The sequence below is a fragment of the Akebia trifoliata genome, chromosome 4 (assembly GCF_017979445.1).
Source record: "Akebia trifoliata isolate Shusen 1 chromosome 4, ASM1797944v1, whole genome shotgun sequence".
Lineage (NCBI taxonomy): Eukaryota > Viridiplantae > Streptophyta > Magnoliopsida > Ranunculales > Lardizabalaceae > Akebia > Akebia trifoliata.
This window is the reverse complement of record NC_141378.1, coordinates 9,915,153-9,932,579: the sequence shown is the minus strand read 5'-3', so window position 1 is coordinate 9,932,579 and position 17,427 is coordinate 9,915,153. Positions and strand designations below refer to the sequence as shown.

General features: G+C 33.1%; 1 protein-coding gene across 1 annotated transcript; it reads right to left on the bottom strand.

The window, feature by feature from the left end:
• Positions 1-814: 814 nt before the first annotated feature.
• Positions 815-14,746, bottom strand: LOC147403660 (DnaJ (DUF3353)). Its single transcript, XM_086439327.1, has 5 exons — positions 14,676-14,746; positions 3,031-3,191; positions 2,820-2,923; positions 1,463-1,907; positions 815-1,240 (listed from the first exon to the last, which is right to left on the bottom strand). Exons 2-5 carry the CDS (start codon positions 3,177-3,179, stop codon positions 1,090-1,092), a joined length of 849 nt encoding a protein of 282 aa, XP_086295453.1. The 5' UTR covers positions 3,180-3,191; positions 14,676-14,746; the 3' UTR covers positions 815-1,089.
• Positions 14,747-17,427: the final 2,681 nt, after the last annotated feature.

The following is a 17,427-nucleotide window of genomic DNA, read 5'->3' as shown; positions in this document are numbered from 1 at the left end:
ACCTTAACTGGATTAATCTTAAGAACTATACATTGCAAGGAATTTTTTCCAAAAAAAATAAACCTCATCAAGAAATGATCTTTGAATTAATAGATTTTCTTAGAAAATGTATTCAACATTGACCATCAGTGGGTAGCTGAGATGGTATGGGTGTCTGGGTGTGCTCCCCAAGTCACGCCCTTTGCATCCTTTATGCCCCTCCACTTAAAAGTGACTAATTTAAATGTTAAACACGGGTTAGGGTGATTGGTACGTGTGACCCGACAAAGCCAAAAAAAAAAAAAATAGTCAACATTGCATCAAAAAGGCCAAATATATCTATATATATATATATATATATATATATATATATATATTCACATTGCACCAAATGAAAATGTCAAAAAGATAATTGTTCATTTAGTTTTGGAGGTTATTTTGAGAATACCACTAGGATTTTTCTGCCCCATCAGGAAAATCATTTTCACGGGGATTGGATCAAAGAATATTTAACCTGTCTAGATAGAAATATCATTTCTAGAAGAAAATAATTTTCTAAGAAAATATGCAATCATACCCACATATACTGCTCTTGCCAAAAGAACAAAAAACCGTTTCCTTAATCATGGAGAATTGAAACATATGCTGTAATTGTGGTTTTAAATCTCGTCCAAGTTGTCTTGGTGTCATCCACCAACAAGACGAGTTGACAAGTCCTCCCAAAGGCATGGTTTGTTCTAATTATAAGCCTTTTAAAAAAAAAAAAAAAAAAGATCTCGTCCCAGATGAGACATCAAAATGAGTTTTAAAACCTTGTTGTAATATCCCAAGAAAAAAGGCACGAGAATTTCCAGCTTATATTTCTCATCACCACTACAAACAACCACAAACATTCTTCTTTAAACAAACCAAAATCTATTTCTTCCCTCATAATCTCCCCTTCTTGTTTCCAAACCCATCCAACATTTTGCCTATCACTACATAGATCCTAGAAAAAAAACATAACATGACTAAGAGAATTCATGATACCAGAACAAACATGAAATAACATTGCTTTAGTCCCATGCTCTTTACGAAAATTGGGTAACCAAAATAGCATGAGAATCATAATTATTTCAGATAAGTAGAAGAAACCCAAAGAAGCACATATGATAAAAGAGCAGTTGTCACTTCCAAACTCCTAGGACCACGAAGTATGGGTGGAATCACAGAAACCATCAGAAAGGTCCCCAACAGCCAAGAGACAGCGAAAGCGCCAACCCTGAACAAAAACCCTACATTGTCAAGAAACAGAAACAAAGTTCTAAGAGCAACTCCAACACACTTGGAATCGGGCACTTGGAATCGGGCTCTGCATCGCTTTAGTAATAATCACTATGGCTAGTATTTATGGATATCGCTGTTGGAGTTGCTCTAAGAAGCAATAATATATTGGGATTGCTAAATTTCAGTCTTTTAATGAAATAGTAGTTAGTAAGCATACCCGTATAGTAGAGCTCGGATTCGACTCTTAAGCCGATCATATATGAAATATAAGGTCACCATAAGGGATATGGCGACCTGAAGTGTTGGTCCTTCTTCAGTTGGAAAAAGAACGGTGAGCACACCAAGAATTCCGAATGCAATGGCCGTCTTTATAATGAAATTGGTAGCAGGAGTTTGAAACCTACTCGTGACGGCCAGCACAACTCGTGATTGAGTAATGTCCCTCACTTTTTTCTTGATGTTGAGTTTTGGTCTCCTCCTTTCATGAAACTTCTGCATGATTATCTTGTCGTGGGCTGATTCAATTGCATCAACACTGGGCTTGTGTCCGGAGTATTTGTTTATTAGAAAGTTTCTTGCTGCTTGGATTTCATCTTCAGAAGCCTCACTGCTGATTCCAAGCCTTTTGTATGGATCTCTTATGTTGATTCTAGGAAAGATAGCTGCACTTATGAAGATGCATCAGAAAAGCCTTGAACTGAAGATTATATAATGTGCCAAGACAAACAATTGTGTTCTTAAAATCCCATATAGTTGCAAGGCAGTTTGGGTGAGATGAAGCCATTCCGTTCATAGTTTTAAATCTCGTCCAAGACCAAGATGACTGGCCCAAGTCATCTCAGTATCATCCATGAACAAGACGGATAGACAAGGGAGAACCTGAATCGGAGCAGAGAGGATTTATTCCTAGCCAGAAGCAGCAGAATCAACCCAAAATCCAACGTTTTGTCTCACATGTGCAAAATTTCACAACACAAACGAGATGACTCGGACGATATTTTGAAAATCTCGGTCAAGTCAATAAAACTCGTCCAAGTCAACTGAAATTATGATATTTTAATGAAAATAATTAATATTTTTTTTAGAATTTACACATTTATTATATAAATAAAATATGATTGTATAATAAAACATCTTCAAATCTATCTTATTTATAAAAAAAATTATAATTATTTTTATATCAATATATATTAATAAATAATTGTAAACCAAGTTAAATGGTTTATCTGTATCAGACAAGACATCAAACTGAGTTTTGAAACCATGATTGCGTTCCCTTCTAAAGAAATTATGGGATACCACAAATGGGTTTTCTATCACTGCTTCTATCTACGCAAAATGGAGTATGCCGGGCATAAGTAGAGAAGGGGAACAATTGGCTTCTATAACTTGTGTCTTCAGATTGATTTGGTAAAATATGTGCAAGAAGAATTTGATAAAATTGCCAAATATATAGACCAGAACTACCATATGGTAAATTTGAAAACTATTTGGTTGGGGTCAGCAATATATGAATCATATTCTACGATTCCACTTTATACTGTGAAAAAGATTAATATAAAGGAAATTATTACCAGTTGAGTCATCGGCCATATCACCAAATGAAGCATCAATTGCACTCCTGATCTTGTTACTCTGTTGAACCATATATCTCCATTTGGTGCCAATCCAATAAATTCTGAAAAGGATGACAATAACATTAATGAGAAAATTGTAATCAGTGGTACTGTTTATAAGCAGTAAATGATGAAGAAATGATGGTACAAGAAGTTAAAGAAGCTACACCTGTCCATGCGGAGAAGTTCCTTATTCTCTCTGAATTTCCCACCGTAGGGGAAAGCTGAAACTCTACCACATATTGCATGAGAGCCTTGAGTTGGTATGATACAAAAAGAAGTTCTTGAGGGATTACAAGTCAATCCGGACACAGACATCTCGAAGAATATCTGAAAGTTGGGCTTTGTCAAAGAAGAGAATCAAATGAAAGACGCAATAAAAAGTAATATCTGATCATTCTAGACCAGAGCAAAACCAAAGGTACATATACTTCCAATATAAGTTTTATATCTGAATAGTGTGCTTGGTAACTAAGCTAAATTTGCCACTGTAATGAACTTGAGGAACCCGATGAGCACTTCTCTCAAATGCCAGCCCATACATACTAATGAACTCAAAGAATGACTTGGCTTTCTCTAATGTAGATAAGATTTCGGAACGAAAACCAATATATTTGTTACCAACCATGCCCCTAAGATAAATGACATACCCAGGATCCAATTGTTCTGCTCTTATGTCTCAAATTGACACCTAATGAGAATGGAATACTTTCTAATAGTTCTAGGTGCTGAAAGAAATGAACCCCATTGTGCGTCATCTTCAGAGACTAAAAAAGCAAAAACTAATGCATCACAGTGACGGATCCATGCATATCATTCTTCACGTAAAGGCACCTATTCCTGTCATATGCTAATCATCGCAAGCTCGTGGCTCACACAACATAAAAGTAGCCAAGGTAGTGCATTTCTACTAACCACTGAAACAAATAATATCTAACTCACCATTAGATCTTATGCATTTTATGGGCACCACACACACTCACAGACTTAGTGCCCGGAAGCTCCTCTTACAAGTGCCATTCCACTTGAGGTTCAAGATTTGATCCTTTTCCCTAGACCACACCCTTGAAGTATTGGGAGCCTAGCTTTCTTACTGAGTTCACACTCCACCTACCTCATTGGCCCCTCTCTCTTTCTATTGGCAGCTGATTCTGTTATCAATCTTATTCTTATGGCCCCCTTCTACGGTAAGACAAATGAACGTTTTTTCACTCAAGAAAAAAAAGATATTAGTGAAACAAGGGTTGTAAAGAGATAATGGTGATTATTGCAATACAAGGCAACACTGGTGAAACCTAAAATAATTCTAGTACCCATAAAAAACCTAAAAAGAAGATTACAATATCTGTTCCAGGCAAAACTAGGACCTACATACACCCATACATATAAAGGGTTGTACAGTCTCATACAGGCTAGGATCCTAGGTATTTAAAAAAAAAAAAAAAAAAAAAAGAAGAAAAAATGAATATGATTCAATTTGCCAGAGAGATTGAATACAAAACCCCCATTTTTCTCTTCAATAGTTCAACCCCATATAGAGCGGTCAATAGTTCCCTTTACTAGAGAGATCTTACTCTTTCCATTGTGAAACCATACACGCACGCAGTGGCGTCGAGACCACCATTCAATGGGTCTCGCTTAAGAGATGGACAATTGATGTGGGATCATGGTTTAAGCTCTAAGTAGGATGAAATAAAGATTTAGAGATTTAATCATTCGATAGAAGGCCTAATAAGGTTGTTGGATTCTAGGGTTTTACAGGGCTAAAAAATAGGGAATAAGACCTAAGGTTTATGGTGAGATAGACTATAAGTTATCTGATTTTAGGCTCATGGCCTTTGCTAGGTGAAATTTTAAGGAAGAAGAAAGGAATACAAACATGAAAGAACAAGGATTGAATGATTGCCTTCTTACAAACCTATCTTTGAAAAAGTGACTACTAATTAGGATTTTGAATCAGAATGATGGTTACAACCCTATAAAAGATATGGGCTTAACTTTTCTACGTATGTTTGGTGTATTGGTTGAGTTCATATAATTTGGTATCAAATCTCAAATTAGGATCCAAAAAAAGGGTACCAAAGTTAATATTAAAAAAAAAAAGCCGCAACAAGTATCCTCTCTTCAAAGTAATCCGCCATTAATAATTACCCAAAAATTAAACAGATATTATTGACATTCAACAATTTTAGCAGAAAATTTCCTAAACAATAGTATATTTCTCATCTAATAAGAATTTAATAAATATTAAGGCCGTTTTAGTGATTTAAATTATAGGTCTGAAAACATTAACATATCATCATCCATTACGAAAGTAGAAATTTAACCTAATCTTAATGAATGAAGCAGAACCTTAGCTCGATTTTGCTTTGAAAACCAGAGGAGATATAATGCAGCAAAAAAAAAAAAAAAAACAGATAATTAACCTTTAAGTAGGGAAATGGAGTGTGAGATTCGCGCGTGCGATGTGCGTGCGTGTGTGTGTGTGAGAGAGAGAGAGAGAGAGAGAGAGAGGGAGAGAGACTTACAGGTCTAAAATTGTTGGTCGGAGGAGCGGGAGAAGAAGGTTGGAGAAAGAGAGCGGACTGCGGATACTCCAAATGGGGGGTAAGGTAAGCTAAGTTCACGTCTTCCAATCCTACACATAAATACACCGCGTGGCATGATCATAAACGTTAATCTATTATCATATTTATCATGTCGATTGGTTTGATCTCATTTTCTTCTAGTTTCTTGGCTTTGTGGGCCTAAATTTTGGTTCGATGATTAGTAAAGAATTATTGAAACGGATTGGTTCAAATTTGCACTTGATTGATTGGTTATAAATTTTGATGATCGACTTAATTTTTAAGATTGATTGGTTCGATGGGACAATTTATGATTTTTAGAATTGGTGATCAGTTAGATTGGCTTATTAATTGAATTTTACGTTTCAGAACTTAATTTGATTTTAATTTTTGCATCAAATATTTTAATTGATTTTAATTATTCTAGATTAAGGTTTAAATTTTGTTATTTTTGGTGATCGTATACGTGTTATTCCACATAATTGAAATTGTCATTTCAGGTGAAAATTGATGATCTTACTAAACATAAAATATCTAGATTTTTCCTCAATAGGCATAAATATTGTCGGAGGTTTAATTTTTATCTCAAAGTCAAGTTTTCCTAAAAATTGAGATTTTTAAGTAAAACTCAAACATTGAAGGATATTTTAGTCATTTTATAATTTTTCGTAAACTTATTTGTTTTCACTGATTTCAGTTTTATTAGATTCAAAATCAAATTCCGAGATTAATGAAAGTACTTTTAAGGTATTTCAGAAGTGTGAGGGCCACAAAGGGTAATTTTTGTGATTTTATCAATTTTTTATGAACGATTTTCTTTGATCGTAAAGTGATTCTTTCTAAGTCTTAAAGTCATATTTTCTTAGTGTTGCGAAGTTTCTGAATTATCAAAATATGTAGTGAACGTAAGTGTATATACTCTTTAAGTCGAATTTAAATACTATAAAGTATTGAATATTAACATTTTCCATATATATATATATATAATAAATAATAAAACAATAAGTTTATTATCTATCTAACTGTTGTTCAACTTAGAGTAACACTTATTTTGATGAAAAGTACTACCAAATGACTAAAAAGCTAAGAAAAATGCATAAATTTATATTTTGTAGAGCCCGAATGCTAAGACTGGACCAAATGACTAAAAAGCTAAGAAAAATGCATGAATTTATATTTTGTAGAGCCCGAATGCTAGGACTGGACTTGGGCTTAATTGATTTAGGTCCTATTGGGTTTAGATTTGGTCAAAGGAGCTACGCATATCTTTAGGGTTGGGTTAGGGCTCATACAACTCCGATTTGAACCCGCCCAATTGAAGCCCAACCCATGGATAACTAATCTTCATGGAGATGTCTAAATCAACCCAACTAATATTACCCATGTTATTGTAAACAATACACAATATACCATCTTCTGTAGCTTAATAAGGGCTATTTTTCTCCTTCACACAGATATCACTTTCGGGACTACTCAACTTCATTTATGGTTTATGGTCGAGATGCGGAGCTGAGTGGTTCATTGTTTCACTACCAATCACAAGGATAGGATGTACAAGCATGCAAAATGTTATTTGTAGATTTTACATTTCAGTAAGTATTTGTGCAGTAAATAATCAAGAAACAAAATGTAACGAAGAAGGAAAATTGAAACTTGTTATAACAATCTTTATATGCTAAGATTGGCTTTCAAGTCTAGATATGTAACCCATGATTCCACCTACACATCCTATAAAATTATGGTGCGTTATATCTTATCTTATTTTCCATGTTTTTATATTATTCCATGAGATTAGTGATGCTTGTTGAGGTGCATTTCGCATTATTAACCTTGACAAATCCTAATAATGAGATTTCATTTGAAAAATAAAAAAATAAAAAAATCCATTGATCTCATCTTATCGGATTGATCCCAGATTGACTTGATACATATGGGACTCAATACGTTGATAATTGTCTTATTTAAAGCCTCCACCTACCTTTTCATGATCCCATCAACAAGTATCAAAGGAAAATGATGACGCGGTGCTCGGTGGACTGGTGGGAACCATAGTTTTAAAACTCATTGATTCAACTTGAAAATTGGCCATGTCAACTCAACCGAATGGGAGGCATCAAGTCAATTAGGAAATTGCATTTTTTCCCCTAATCCCTATTTTTCTCCCAAAATTTCTTCTAAAAACCTTTATTTTTATCTCAAATCCACCATCTTGAAGTTCTTTGATTCAATTCAATTTCATCTTCAATCCATCAATTTCAACCACTTATATACAACTCTTTTGTGTACTAAAAATCCATCTTCTAGATCCTCCAAAATCCTATCTTGATTGGGAGTTTATTTGAAAAGTTACAATAGTAAATCTTAAGGTTAGAGAGGAGAAAAGATCTTTATATTGTGTTCTAAAACTATGGTGGGGTCATTTTAGAAGATTCAAAGTCAACTCATATTTTCTTTTGAGTCTTGCTTAAAAGGTGACTCAAAAGAAGCTCACTGACGTCACATAATCATAGATTTTTCCTCGAGAAACATAGTTAATTTTCACCCTTGAATTTTAATTTTCAAATTGAAAAGTTTGTTGCCGTCCATTTTCAACACCTTAGATCAAGTTCAGAAAATGTTTTTTTATTTTTTAACCTACCTTTTTCCATGAAATCTATGTCTGTGGTGTTGGATCTCCACACCTTTGAAGAAAAGGGTATTTGGATAACTTTTAATGATTTCAAGTAGAAGAAGACAAATGTTAAGTCACCAATTTAAATGTAAAATCTATGGATAGACTCCCTGAAAAAGAAGAAGATAAAAAAATAAAAAAGATTTAGGGCCTTTAAAGATATGATTGAGTTCAAAATGTCCCCCTCTATTAGATCCATGTAAGACTAAGATATAAAAATATTTTTTCACATTTTCCTATTTAATAGTTTTATGTTATTTACAAATGAACTAATGCCTATTTTTTACCTACCACATTACCTTTACACATGTCATTCTCCCATTTATCCTTCCAAAAGTATTTTTTTCATATTTTTGTATATATCATTACTTTATGTGTTATTTACAAATGAATCAATGTTACTTTTTACCTACCATATCACATTTACACGTGTCATTCTTTCATTCACCATTCAAAAACACATTTTACCTTTTATCACTATTTACAAAAAAAATCAAAGACCAAAAATATTTTTAGAGTTTCATATCACAAATTTCACCATTACCCTTATAAAAATAAAAAATCCAAAAAGAAATAACATACATCCTATATCACTTCTATTTATTTTTAGGATTGAACCACTTATCCGCAAAAGTTCTCTAAAAATTATATAAATAATTTTTTTTTCTATAAGAAACTTATCCTCTCAAACTTTCTTATCTCAACCTAAAACTCTAACAAAGTATTGAGTCAATATCGCTAACCCTCTCTCAATCCATTACCTTATCTAACACCTTTCCCATTTTCTAACCAAACTTCCTTAGAAAAATGGTAAATACTAAATACCAATCACATTAGTCTAAATTTTTCTGGTTCTTATTTGATTAGAGATTAAAGCACACCATACTGCTAACCAATCCATGTAACAATCTAAGGTGTTTTAAACTCTTATCCTCCATCAGTTTATGGTGTTGAAACAAGGCACTTTATGATGATCACAAGTAGTTATGAACTCGATAATCCAATAGACATTTTCAAATTTTAAACTTGAAAAAACCCTTACAACTACGCCTCCCCTTGAGTGCTCCTTACACCACTTATTACAAAGCTCTTATCAATTTACATTTCCAATTAACAATTTTTGAGTTTTGAGTTCTTACATTTAACTCCCTCGGCCCCTTTTTATATTCCTCTCTTCATTTTCCCATCTTAGGTTGGAGAAGTTTAATTAACTCTTCGAATGCAACGTTAGGATTTTCACTCTTGCTTAGTTGTTCCGTTACCTCTGCAAGTGGAATTTGTTTCATCTGTATTAGATGTTTGACTTCTTTGAACAGTCGATGGTCTTGGATCCCTAGGTAATTGTACACTAGGTTTATGACATATGGATATGTATATCCATACGACTTGGTCTTAATAAAGCCCGATCTAACTGGTTTATATGATTAATTGTCGTAAAAATAATAATTCTTTCTTCGTCGCAGTTTGTCTATAAGCCATCAACGAAGTTTAGCATCCACGAAGGGGTTAATTGTGTGAAGGAAAGACAATTAGTTGAGTAAGTAGACAATTAGAAGCGCTTCTAACCTAAAATGAATATTAGTCCGCATAAGTTCTACGCTATCATTTTCCTTATGGGATCCAAAAAGTGCTTGAAGAACGATTTTTGGTTATAGAAAATGACATTTCTCATTAATTTATGAGAGAAGACCTAAGTCAAGAAGCATTTAAAAATATAGATTCAACTATTAAAAAAAATTATGTAGTGTAATGACTATCTAACACCCCCTCTGACACACGTCCCCATCACAAAACCATATATCATTTGCCTCGAGATACACATAATCATAAATATTTTCTTACGTATCCCGAGGGAAATGATATATTGTTCTGTGATGAGGGCATGTGTCGGATAAGGGGGGTGTCATATTGTCACAATTCTTAAATGTATAATTTGTAAACACAAAGGAAGTATAAAATAAAAAATAAGTTTACTTACTCAACTAATTGTCTACTTCACACAATTAACCCCTTCGGGGATGCTAAACTTCGTTGATGGCTTATAGACAAACTGCGGCGAAGAAAGAATTATTATTTTCACGACAATTAATCATATAGACCAGCTAGATCGGGCTTTATTAAGACCAAGTCATATGGATATACATATCCATATGTCATATTGTTCATTTAATGGGTTCAAAACCCTGGTGTACAATTACCTAGGGATCCAAGACCATTGACTGTTCAAAGAAGTCGAACATCTAATAAAGATGAAACGAGTTACACTAGCAGAGGTAATGAAACAACTAAGCAAGAGTGAAAATCCTAACGTTGCAATCGAATAGTTAATTAAACTTCTCCAGCTTAAGACGAGAAAATGAATAGATGAGGATAAAAAGGGGTCGAGGGAGTTAAATGTAAGAACTCAAAACTCAGAAACTTGTTAATTAGAAATGTAAATTGATAAGAGCTTTGTAATGAATGGTGCAAGGGGCACTCAAGGGGACACGTAGTTGTAAAGGCCTTTTCAAGTTTAAAATTTGAAAATGATTATTGGATTATCGAGTTCATAATTACTTGTGATCATCATAAAGTGCCTTGTTTCAACACCATAAACTAATGGAGGATAGGAGTTTAAAACACCTTACATGGATTAGTTAGCAACATGGTGTGCTTTAATCTCTAATCAAATAAGAACTAGAAAAATTTAGGCTAATGTGATTGGTATTTAGTATTTACAATTTTTTTAAGGAGGTTTGGTTAGAAAATGGGGAAGGTGTTAAACAAGATAATGGATTGTGAAAGGGTTAGAGATATTGACTCAATATTTTGTTAGAGTTTTAGGTTGAGATAGGAAAGTTTGAGAGGATAAGTTTCTCATAGAAAAAAAATTATTTATAGAATTTTTAGAGAACTTTTGGGGACAAGTGGTCCAATCCTAAAAATAAATAGAAGTGGTATAGGATGTATGTTATTTCTTTTTAGTTTTTTTATTTTTAAAAACATTTTTTATCTTTGATTTTTTGTAAATAGAGGTAAAAGATAAAATGTGTTTTGAGATGGTGAATGGGAGAATGACACGTGTAAATGTCATGTGGTAGGTAAAAAGTAAATATTGGTTCATTTGTAAATAACACATAAAGTAAGGATAGATGCTAAAATATGAAAAAATACTTTTGAAAGGATAAATGGAAAAGTAACATGTGTAAAGGTGATGTGGTAGGTAAAAAATAGATATTAGTTCATTTGTAAATATCATAAAACAATGGTAAATAGGAAAATATAAAAAAATAATTTTGAAAGGATAAATAAGAGAGTAACATGTGTAAAGGTGATGTGGTAGGTAAAAAATAGACATTAGTTCATTTGTAAATAACATAAAACAATGGTAAATAGGAAAATATAAAAAAATAATTTTGAAAGGATAAATAAGAGAGTAACATGTGTAAAGGTGATGTGGTAGGTAAGACTTTCATTTTTTTGTAAATAACCCAAAAAATAACGGCAATAATATAAATTTGAAATTAGACCAATAGGAGAGTGACATGTGTCTACTTTTAAGAAAATGTATATGATCATGAGTTTTTAGAGTTTGGATATGGATAATAAACTTAAATTGGGTTATGAATTGGACTTAGGTAGTGGGTTTAAAATGAAAATGGATTTAAGAATAGGTTGTGAGTTTAATAAAGTTTGGATTTGGACTTGGGTCATAGGTTTAGGAAGAGGTTGGAATTAGGTTAGAGTAATGGGTTCATATAGAAATAGGCTTAGGCTAGGGGAATGAGTTTGGATAAAAAAGGACTTAAGTTAGAGGAATGAACTAGGATTTAGCAAAAATGAGTAAATAATGTAATACATGCATGGTTTTTTTTTTTTTTTTCTTCAAATGGCACTTATGATGGACCACGCTACCAACCCATTTTGTAATTCATATATACTTAAAGAAACCAAACCCGCTAAATTTTGGATTTAGATTTTAGATAAAATCCGACCCATTTTAAGTCACATCGTCAATCCGTATGATATTATTGAAGAATAAGAACACATGTTGCATGGGTGCCCTTAGTAAGAGTTAGGGTGGTAATATGACCTCTCTTTTAAAAAAAATAATAGAAAAAAAACCAAGAATTCCCAACTGTTTTAAAAAATTACTCCAAAGACACTCACTGACGTGGCAGAGTGCACAAAACCATTGTGTTTTTCTTACGAATCTCGAAAAAAAAATCTATGATTAAGCACACACTACCACATCAATGAGTTACTTTTTAATAAGTCAGTTTAGCATGACTTTCCGAGGGGGCGGTGGTTGTGACCGCGGGATTAGTCCCACCAAAAGGGTGGGGATACCCACGATATCAAAAAATAAATAAATGACTCAAATGAAAAGAGTTGTGTTGGAGTAATATTAAATGATTCAGTGAAAAAGGATCTATGGTTATATGTGCACTTTCACATCAGCAATGTGAGAATTGATGTACATTTTAATGTTACTTCAGCATTTTAATTTCCAAAAGAAAAATATGAGTTGACTTTGAGTCTCTAAAATGACCAGGTGCTCCCACCAGTCCACAGAAGCTCCAAGATATCATTTTTCCTTTGATATTTCTTGATGGGTTTTGGGACTAGGCAGGTGGATGTAAACTAACTAAAGTAGATATACCAACGAATTGGGTCAATCTGTAGAGATGAGTGAATCATCGTGTTCACCACTACCAATCACAAGGATCGGTTAAATCCTATTTAGTTACGTCCAGGCCACAGGGACATCATATTGTACTCGCATGCATTGTATTGTGTACTCTTCAGATTTAAACTCCAACCAATATTGCCTCACATCACAAATCCAAACCATAAGGCTTTTGGAAAATCGAATGTCTGATAGAAGTAACACCAGCCGGAGAAGTTGCAAACGAGCTAATGAAGAGTTACAATGCCGATATTGTGAGAAGAAATCTCTCAAGCGAGAGATCGGAAGAAATGGCAGAAGGAAGCGCGCGCGAGGGAATTGAACGTCAAACCCAAAAGGCAAAAAATTGAATGCAACAAAAACATGCAAGTGTTAGTGGTGGTGTTTGGCTATAGCAATATAGCAATTACTATTCAAAGTGAATTATTACTGGAGAATATATTAAAAAAAGAATCGTGATAATCTGACTTACCCACATGCATATTCAATTGACACCCCTGACGTGACAAGTTCGGAATCGTAGATATATTCTCCTCCGGATACAAAACTGTATCTTTTTATGGGAAAGTGCCGTTATATATCTCGAGGAGAGCAGATCTATGGTTCCCGAACTTATCATGTCATGGAGTCTTTTAAGTATGCCGATTGGCGAGTCATATTATCATGGCTCCTATAGTTTTATGCCTCGGGTATACATATGCACATCCTCATAGATTTAATGCAATTGTGTATCTCGAGACATAAAATCTATGGTTCTAACACATGCCATGTGAGGAGAGTATTTTGAGTATGCCACGTGGAAGAGTTAGATTATCACGACTCTAAAAAAAGAGGGTATATAAATGTTTCAATGTTAAATGTTCTACATCCGTTGTGCCACATGGCCGTAGAGCCTAAAATTGCACATAGTTAACTAGTCTAGCAACATAGTTTTATACAAAGATTGATTGATTTGTGAATTAATAAATACATACAAGTTTCCTATGTACATAGGCATCAATGGAAGAATGGAAATCCAACTAACCCAAACCTTCATTCCCTTAGTACTAAGTATTATGTTTTATGCTTATTAGTTATATTAATTATGTTGAGAATTAATCTCTGTATCAACCGCACATTAACTATCAGTGGATACCCCTTCATGGCAAGTAAAATAATATGGTAATAAGTCGAGTTATTTTTCTATTTCTTTTTTTCACTTAGTGCAATCATCCCATTGGTATGCTGTTTTTAGTAGGGGCACCCGATCATGTGTGAGAGAGAAAAAGTTTCTGGACCCAACCCAGTATCATTTTTCATCTAGAAAAACAACATCGAAAGATGCATAAATTTAATATTTTTATAAATCTCGAAAATCAACCCCAATCCTCTAGGGTTAGGCTTGGATTAATTTAACCTACTTTTAATAGGACTATCGATGGATCGGTATGAACCTAAAATCCAAGACTGAGGATTTGAGTTTTGATATGGATTTGATTTAATAAACTATCTATTTTTTATCAAACATGTTTTGATACAATAGGCCCTGATATGATGAAAGTGGAAAGTATTAATAATTACCCAAAACTTAAACATATATTATTGACATTCAACAATTTTAGCAGAAAATTTCCTAAACAATAGTATATTTCTCATCTAATCAGAATTTAATAAATATTAAGGCAGTTTTAGTGATTTAAATTATAGGTCTGAAAACATTAACATATCATCATCCATTATGAAAGTAGAAATTTAACCTAATCTTAATGAATGAAGCAGAACCTTAGCTCGATTTTGCTTTGAAAACCAGAGGAGATATAATGCAGCAAAAAAAAAAAAAAAAAAAAACAGATAATTAACCTTTAAGTTGGGAAATGGAGTGTGAGATTCGCGCGTGTGATGTGCGTGCGAGAGAGAGAGAGACTTACAGGTCTAAAATTGTTGGTCGGAGGAGCGGGAGAAGAAGGTTGGAGAAAGTGAGCAGACTGCGGATACTCCAAATGGGAGAGTAAGGTTAGCTAAGTTCATGTCTTCCAATCCTACACATATACACGCCGCGTGGCATGATCATAAACGTTAGTCTATCATCATATTTATAATGCCGATTGGTTTGATCTCATTTTCTTTTAGTTTCTTGGCTTTGTGGACCTAAATTTTATTTCGATGATTAGTAAAGAATTATTCAAACGGGTTGGTTCAAATTTGCACTTGATTGATTGGTTATAAATTTTGATGATCGATTTAACTTTTAAGATTGATTGGTTCGATGGGACAATTTATGATTTTTAGAATTGGTGATCGGTTAGATTGGTTTATTAATTGAATTTTACGTTTGAGAACTTAATTTGATTTTAATTTTTTGCATCAAATATTTTAATTATTCTAAATTAAGGTTTAAATTTTGTTATTTTAAGTGATCGTATATGTGCCATTCCACGTAATTGAAATCGTCATTTCATATGAAAAGTGGTGATCTTACTAAACGTAAAATATCTAGATTTTTCTTCAATGGATGTAAATATCGTTAAAGGTTTAACTTTTGTCTCAAAGTCAAGTTTTCCTAAGAATCAAGATTTTTAAGTAAGACTCGAACATCAAAGGGCATTTTAGTCATTTTGTAATTCTTTGTAAACTTCTTTGTTTTCACTAATTTCAGTTTCATTAGATTCAAAATCACATTTTGAGATTAATGAAAGTACTTTCAAGGCATTTCGGAGGTGTGAGGCCCACAAAGGGTATTTTTCGTGATTTTATCAATTTTCTTAATTTTTTGTAAATGATTTTCTTTGGTCGTAAAGTGATTCTTTCTAAGTCTTAAAGTCATATTTTCTTAGTGTTGCAAAGTCTCTAAATTATTAAAATGTGTAGTGAACGTAAGTGTATATACTCTTTAAGTCGAATTTAAATGCCAACGTCCCCATAAAATATTGAATATTAACATTTCCCTTATATATATATAAAATAAATAATAAAATAATAAGTTTATTATCATGTCCAACTGTTGTTCAACTTAGAATGACACTTATTTTGATGAAAAGTACCACCAAATGACTCTAAAAAGCTAAGAAAAATGCATGAATTTATATTTTCTAAAGCCCAAATGCTAGGACTGGACTTGGGCTTAATTGATTTAGGTCCTTTAGGGTTTAGATTTGGTCTAAGGAGCTATGCATATCTTTTTGGGTTGGGTTAGGGCTCATACAACTCCGATTTGAACCCGCTCAATTGAAGCCCAACCCATGGATAACTAATCTTCATGGAGATGTCTAAATATTACCCATTGTTTTGTAAACAATAGCTTAATAAGGGCTATTTTTCTCCTTCACACAGATATCACTTTCGGGTCTACTCAACTTCATTGATGGTTTATGGTCCGTGGAGACGAGTGGATCATCGTACTACCAACCACAAGGATAGGATATACAAGAATGCAAAATGTTATTTGTGGATTTTACATTTCAGTAAGTATTTGTGCAATAAATAATCAAGAAACAAAATGTAAGGAAGAAGGAAAATTGAAACTTGTAACAACAATCTTTATATACTAAGATTGGCTTTCAAGTCCAGATATGTAATCCATGATTCGACCTACACATCGTATATAATTATTGTGTGTTATATCTTATCTTATTTTCCATGTTTTCATATTATTCCATGAGATTAGTGATGCTTGTTGATGTGCATTTCGCATTATTAACCTCGACAAATCCTAATAATGAGATTTCATTTGAAAAAGATAAAAAATAAAAATCTATTGATCTCATCTTATTGGATTGATCCCAGATTGACTTGATACATATGGGACTCAATACGTTGATAATTGTCTTACTTAAAGCCTCCACCTACCTTTTCATGATCCCATCAACAAGTATCAAAGGAAAATGATGGTGCGGTGCTCTCTGGACTGGTGGGAACCATAGTTTTAAAACTCATCGATTCAACTTGAAAATTGTCCACATCAACTCGACCGAGTGGGAGGCATCAAGTCAATCAGGAATTGCATTTTTTTCCCCTAATCCCTATTTTTCTCCCAAAATTTCTTCTAAAAACCTTTATTTTTCTCTCAAATCCACCTTCCTGAAGTTCTTCAATTCAATTTCATCTTCAATCCATCAATTTCAACCACTTATATACAACTCTTTTGTGAATAAAAAATCCATCTTCTAGATCCTCCAAAATCCTATCTTGATTGTGAGTTTCTTTGAAAGGTTAAATAGTAAATCTTAAGGTTGGAGAGGAGAAAAGATCTTTATATTGTGTTCTAAAACTATGGTGGGATCATTTTAGAAGACTCAAAGTCAACTCATATTTTCTTTTGAGTCTTACTTTAAAGTTGACTCAAAAGAAACTCACTGACGTCGCATAATCATAGATTTCCTCAAGAAACGTAGTTAATTTTTACCTTGAATTTTAATTTTCAAATTGAAAAGTTCATAGCTGTCCATTTTCAACACCTTAAATCAAGTTCAGAGAAGTTTTTTTTTTTTAACCTACCTTTTTCCATGAAATCTATGTCTGTGGTGTTGGATCTCCAATGTGATAATCTATGTGAGGGGTCCAATGACCCGTAATAAGATTTGAAGAAAAGGGTATTTAGATTATTTTTAATGATTTAAAGTAGAAGAAGACAAATGTTAAGTAACCAGTTTAAATTTAAAATCTATGGATAGACTCCCTGGA